General features: G+C 47.6%; 1 protein-coding gene across 1 annotated transcript; it reads left to right on the plus strand.

Moving 5' to 3' along the window:
* Positions 1–689: 689 nt before the first annotated feature.
* On the plus strand, positions 690–2,087 carry IQCF3 (IQ motif containing F3). Its single transcript, XM_007118552.1, has 3 exons — positions 690–707; positions 875–922; positions 1,689–2,087. Exons 1-3 carry the CDS (start codon positions 690–692, stop codon positions 2,085–2,087), a joined length of 465 nt encoding a protein of 154 aa, XP_007118614.1.
* The last annotated feature ends 4,906 nt before the right edge of the window (positions 2,088–6,993 follow it).

Consider the following 6,993-nt stretch of genomic DNA (forward strand, 5'->3'; position numbering starts at 1 on the left):
CTGCCACTACCAGAAGAGTCTGGGATATTACCTGTCTCCTAGGTAATGACCATTTGGGAAATTCCTCCAACCCACTGTTTCAGACAGGATGAAAGTCTTGTTTTGTTATAAGGAACATATATTGACTTGCTAAGTGGAACCCAACAGCTACAGAAGGACAGGGGATTACAGCAGCTGGAGGGAGGGAGTAGAAATTGGCTGAGGTACATCCATCCCAAACCTTCCTTGGCCCCTTCTGCTCACTGTCCATACCCACACTGCTCCCCATTGAAGAAGGACTTCTCACCCACTGAAGAAGGGCACCATGGCAGAGAAGGCAGGAGGGCATGGGGAGCAGCCTGAGCCCATGCACCTTCCTCTGCACTGTGTGAGCTGCTCTACTCAGCGGCTGAGGACAGGATGCTCTTGTGGGTGGACCAGACCAGAGATCATTCTTGGGACAAGACAGACTCTCAGGGGCTGTGGTTCTACCAAAGACCCTGGTTCATCCCTGGCAGGAGGGAAATGGGCAGGTGTTTCCACTTTATCCAACAAGTTTGAGCCTGGAGAAGGCAATATGGTCCCTGGGTCATAGTTGCCCTTGTGACATCATGGCTATCTTCTCATCTACCATCCTGCCTGCCTCTGCCAGGGCCAAAGGAGCAGCGACCAGAGGGGGATGGGAACACCTGAACCACTGCCCCCAAACCATGGGCAGTAAATGCTGTGTAAGACTTAGACACTCCCTTCCTCGGGGGTAGGGAGTTGTCCCATGGCAGAGGGAAGCACTAGATGACTTCAAAGGACCAAGGGAAGGAACGGGTAGCTGGGGCTATGGAGACTTTGCACAGAGGCTAGTCCTCACTCATGCTTTCTCCCTACATTCTGATTGCAGAAGTCTGAACCGGATAATGATGCTCTAGAGAAAGAGAGGCAAAAAAAGGTAGGTGGGACCCAGGAGCATGAGAGAACCACAGATCATTGGCCCTCTGACCCCAGGGTCCTTGGAAGTAAAGGCTCCATCGCTAGTCTCATAGGAGTCAGCCCAGTGTTGCCCTCCTGTCCTTGTAAATTCCTTCCCTATTCTGGGTGAGCTGTGTTAAGGATGCAGGGGAGAGAGACAGTAGAGAAGCAAGGAATCAGGATACCCACAGGCAACCTGGAAGGTGGGACACGGCACAGTGAGAACTGGAGAGCTGGAGAAAGGGCATTCTGGGCCTAGAAGGATATGAGGATGACTGAGAGATAGTAGTGGAAGTCAAAAGAATTGAGGTGGGGAAGACGCCAAGGGACTGTGACATGGTGTGAGGCGTCAGGAGGCAGCACCACAGGCTGGAATTTGGGCTGAGGTGCAAGCTGCAAATGCACAGGTTCATCCTTATGAGGACCCTTTGGTTCCTCACATTCATGGCGGGTCTCCGGGATCAGAAAGTGTTTCCACTGATTCCATGAACTTGTGAAGACCACAGGGCAAGCATATGCCCATTTGATAGACGAAAACACTGTGACTCAGAGGGTGAGCAGATGTGTTCATGGCCACAGACAAGATAGAATTAGAGCCAAAATCCCACCCAGGTCTCCTGGGTCCTCAGAACCACCAGGGAAAAGGCTGATTGTTAAGAGGGGAGATCAGAGGTCCTTTGTGGCAGACACCAGAGCTGTGGTTGTTGGTGACAATTCACTGGGAGTCCTCTGCTTTGCTTGGTTAGTTGCTTCTTGCAAAACAATGCCAGAGAGCAAGAGAGAAGGCGGCTGGGAAGATCCAGGCCTGGTGGCGTGGCATCCTGGTACGTAGGACCCTGCTGGCAGCCGCCCTCAGGGCCTGGATGATTCAGTCCTGGTGGAGAACAGTCCTGTGGAGGCAGGTGTATAAGCGGCGGCAGATCTCATTGAAGATCTATGTAATCCAGGAGCAGGCGGCAGTCAGGCTCCAGTCCTGGGTTCGCATGTGGCAGTGCCATCAACGTTATTGCCAAGTGTGCAACGCTGTCTGCATACTCCAAGCTCCAAAGAGCTGCTTCACCTTTCAGACCAGTGTTGTTTCACAGGCACAATATGAAGGCACTTTCAACCAGCCGGAGTTCCATATTGAAATCCTATCAGTCTAAGAGTACTATAAGGTGGAGAGCTGGTTCCACCATCCCAGTAAATGTCTGACAAGGTTTTATGTGTTTCAGTGACTCCCACAGGATGGGGACCCCAAAGATTCAGGCCCTGCCCCTCCTCTTCTACTTGGGGAAATACTTCAATATGGTATCTGTCCCTCCCATCCCCACCCCGAGCCCTCAGTACCTATGGCCCCTGTTCTGGACTCACAGTGGCCATATGCGACTCACTCTATGCAAATCAGAAATTGCTGCCTGAGGCTGACCTCATATATGCAGAGCCAGGTGTCTCATTCCACAGTCCCAGCATCAGTCTTGTCTCCTAAACTTGCAAATGGGAGGCATTGGGCTTTATATTCCTGAAGACTCTGGGTACCTCCTCTTATTGAGAGTGAGGCCACGCCACACTCTCTCAGCCTACTGTCGGGGCCCAGCTGGGGTTACACCCACTGACTTTCTGTTTGGCAAGCCCCAGACAGAAGTCAGACACTTGTCTGGCTCTCCTGGGAAGAGAGAAAGCACAGGAGGCTGGCCTGAGTGATGACTGGACACAGGGTTTTGCAACCTTCATGCTAATTTGGATGCTGTTTTCTTTGGAAAATAGCGATATCATGATCTTAAGGAACCTCAGTTCTGTCTCCATCCTCCCTCCTCAGTGCTAGCTTCTCTAGGGTGCTGAACACAAATAGGGCTCCCACTGATATCAACCACCTCCACCCTATGTATGACACCATTCTTAGTGACTTCAACATTGACCGGATGATGCCCCCAAGCCCCTTGCCTCTCACCTCCAGCGATTTTGACTTCCACCTTAGCTTAGTCCTTCACTCCTGTGATCGCACTAAAGACCTTGGCTTCTGAAGCTGTCTGTGGGGAAGGACCACTTTTTAATGTCCAATCCATCATAGACTGATTATTTTGTAAAACAAAGAAATAAATTATGATAAAAATAAATGGAGGGCTTCCCTGGTGGTGCAGTGGTTGAGAGTCCGCCTGCCAATGCGGGGGACACGGGTTCGTGCCCCAGTCCGGGAAGATCCCACATGCCGCGGAGCGGCTGGGCCCGTGAGCCATGGCCGCTGAGCCTGCACGTCTGGAGCCTGTGCTCCGCAACGGGAGAGGCCACAACAGTGAGAGGCCTGCGTACCGAAAAAAAAAAAAAGGAAAAGGCATACAGAATACAAGGCTTGTTTTTAATTATTAAAACAGACATAAAATTACTATTTCAAATTGCTTTAAAAGTGTCTGAATGCTTATTCTCAATCTCTGTACTTATCTCGGTGGTAACAAATGCTCACCACACTTGGGTGGTATTCCCCTAGTGCTTGTGTTACCAAACTTAGGTTCAGCTGCTTGTCGTTTAAAAATCCAATACTGAGAGACAAGGGACTTCCCTGGTGGTGCAGTGGTTAAAAATCCACCTGCCAATACAGGGGACACGAGTTCGATCCCTGGTCTGGGAAGATCCCACATGCCGCGGAGCAACTAAGCCCGTGCGCCACAACTACTGAGCCTGCGCTCTAGAGCCCGCAAGCCACAACTACTGAGCCCATGTGCCACAACTACTGAAGCTCACACACCTAGAGCCTGTGCTCTGCAACAAGAGAAGCCACTGCAATGAGAAGCCCACGCACTGCAACAAAGAGTAGCCCCCACTTGCCACAACTAGAGAAACCCAGCGTGCAGCAACAAAGACCCAACACAGCCAAAAAAATAAAAAAACAATCCAATACTGAGAGACAAGTGTTAGGTAAAAAGAAAGATAGCTTTACTGAGGAAGTTGGCAACCCTGGGGGGAAGGTGGACTCCTATCCCAAAGAACCAATTCCTCACTCTTTAGATTTTGTTCAAAGACAGTATAGGGAGAAGAGGAAGGGGCTACATGCTGAGGAGAGAGTTGCAGGGTACATGATCAGATCATGGACATTCTATTGATTAGTTGGTGGTGAGAAACCAGGAGTCAACATCATGAACCTTTTGGTTCCAACCGGTCTGGGGTCTATGTGCTTGTGGGCAGCATACAGTTAACGTCTTCCACCTGGTGGGGGTTTCAGTATCTGTAAAACAGATCAAAAGATATGGCTCAGAATATTATCTCTAGCCCTCAAGGAGGAACTAAAGGTCCTTGACTTTGTTTAATGGCTAAACTATTATTATTTTGTCTTGTTTGACTGCTTGCCTTTGTTTTTGCATTTTTTAAAATTTTCTGATTAAATTTATTCTTTTTTAAAATAAATTTATTTATTTATTTATTTTTGGCTGCGTTCAGTCTTCGCTGCTGCACGCGGGCTTCTTCTGGTTGCAGCAAGCCGGGGCTACTCTTTGTTGCAGTGTGCGGGCTTCACATTGCAGTGGCTTCTCGTTGCAGAGCACAGGCTGTAGGCACATGGGCTTCAGCAGTTGTGGCATGCGGGCTCAGTAGTTGTGGCTCGTGGGCTCTAGAGCGCAGGCTCAGTAGTTGTGGCACATGGGCCTAGTTGCTCTGTGGCATGTGGGATCTTCCCAGACCAGGGCTCGAACCCGTGTCCCCTGCGTTGGCAGGCAGATTCTTAACCACTGTGCCACCAGGGAAGCCCTAAATTTATTCTTTAGCTACAGTTGTTTTTACAGACAAGAGGCGGGCAAAGGACATGGGTGGGGGGGTGTCTGTCCCAGGAAGGCCCCATGGGATCCTGTTTAGTGACACTTGTCGTCACTCAAAACTGATCACAGCAATAATAATAATTTCAGTCACTCCAGTCTCTGAGTTTTGCCTTCTATCCTTTAGAGCAGAGGTCAAAAAACCATGACCTACATTTGAGTGGTTTTGACAGAGACTGTACAGACAACAAGCCTAAGATACTATTTGGCCCTTTATAGAATAAGTTTGTCAACCCCTGTGTTAGAGCCGTTGATTCTTATGCATCACTCCAAATGTTTCTTCAGTCCTAAGAACTTCTCAGAGATTGACCTTACCAGTATTTTACTGCCCATCATGCCATCATGCTCTCACCCCTTGCCCCAGCTTAGATCCATTGTCTATTAAACATTCTTTTACAATTTTACCACCATTTGCCCTCTCTCTCTCCATCTTTGGATGAATGCAACCCTTCACCTACTTCATCTTGCACCAGAAGAGCTGAACTTCCCTGAAGATAAACAAATCACCATACTGCATGGTTGGGGTTTCTATTCAGGACAACAGATCGACAAACTTCTCAAGATACTTCTCTATAAGCTTGCTTTTTTAAAAAATTAATTTTTATTGGAGTATAGTTGATTTACAATGTTGTGTTAGTTTCTGCTGTACAGCGAAGTGAATCAGCCATACATATACATATACCCACTCTTTTTTAGATTCTCTTCCCATATAGGTCATGACAGAGTATTGAGCAGAGTTCCCTGTGCAATACAGTAGGTTCTTATTAGTTATCTGTTTTATATATATAGTGTGTATATGTCAATCCCAATCTCCCAGTTTATCCCTCCTTCCCTTACCCCTTGGTAACCATAAGTTTGTTTTCTATATCTGTGACTGTATTTCTGTTTTGTAAATAGGTTATAGGCTTGCATCTTGACCTGAAGATCTTACATTCTTGCATACAAGTCTCTTCAAATGGTCAGTTCTCCCTCTTTTTCCTCTTAACCTCAAATGATGATGTTACCACACACTTAACCGAGCAAAGAGCAGCAGACTGGAACCCCATCTTCCTATCATCTCATCCTCCACCTCAGAATCATTTGCACCACACTTTTTGCCTTTCTTGAGTTGAAATGAATTCTTTGCCCCATCTGAGGCCACCCCCTCCACTTTGCTCTTCTTGCGCTCTTCTTTTTCTTTTGCTCTCTATCACCTCTTCCCTTTGCAATGATGTCATCCTGTAATTTCATTTCTTTCTCTAAATCAGTTTCCACCTTTTCACCAAATGATTCCCATCAGCATACAAACTGTCCCCCATATTTAAAAAGTCCATCCTTGACTAACTCCTATTCCAGTTCTTATATCTCCTCATAGCAAAATATGTTGTCACTGTCTCCCCTTCCACTCCTCCCATTCTTTCCTAAACTCACTCCAGTTGGGCATCCCTTACCCCCAACTCCACAGAAACGATACTCATCAAGAGTACTTAATGAGAGACTGTTGGCAAAAATGACGAAAATTAGGGACTTCCCTGGTGGTCCAGTGGCTAAGAATCTGCACTTTCACTGCAGGGGGCACAGGTTTGATCCCTGGTCAGGGAACTAAGATCCCACATGCTGCGTGGTGCGGCAAAAAAGAAAAAAAAAGACCAAAATCACTTCACTTGACCATTCACCCAATCTGATTCAAATTCCTCTCTGAATACTCCTTTTTACTTACCTCCATTCATTTCCCTCCCACATCAATCCATCATGAAATGCTGTTGGCTTCATCTCTGCAATACAGCAATATCTACAATATAGCAGATAGTGAAGACTGGAAAAACTAGATTTCTCACAGATTGCTCATAGGAATGTAAAATGGGGTAACTGCTATGGAAAACAGTTTAGTGGTCTCTCAAAAGTTAATTATAGAATTACCGGAGACTGAGAGAAGATGGCAGAAGAGTAAGACACGGAGATCACCTTCCTCCTCACAGATACATCAGAAATATCAGAAATACAGCTACACGTGGAACTTCTCCTATAGAACACCCACCGAACGCTGGCAGAAGACCTCAGACCTCACAAAAGGCAAGAAACTCCCCACGTACCTGGGTAGGGCAAAAGAAAAAAGAATAAACAGAGACAAAGAATAGGTACGGGACCTGCACCAGTGGGAGGGAGCCGTGAAGGAGGAAAGGTTCCCACACACTGGCAGCCCCTTCATGGGCGGAGACTGCGGGTGGCAGAGGGGGAAGCTCTCGGAGCCGCGGAGGAGAGCGCAGCAACAGGGTGCGGAGGGCAAAGC

The sequence above is a fragment of the Physeter macrocephalus genome, chromosome 18, assembly GCF_002837175.3.
Source record: "Physeter macrocephalus isolate SW-GA chromosome 18, ASM283717v5, whole genome shotgun sequence".
In the NCBI taxonomy this organism is placed as follows: Eukaryota; Metazoa; Chordata; class Mammalia; order Artiodactyla; family Physeteridae; genus Physeter; species Physeter macrocephalus.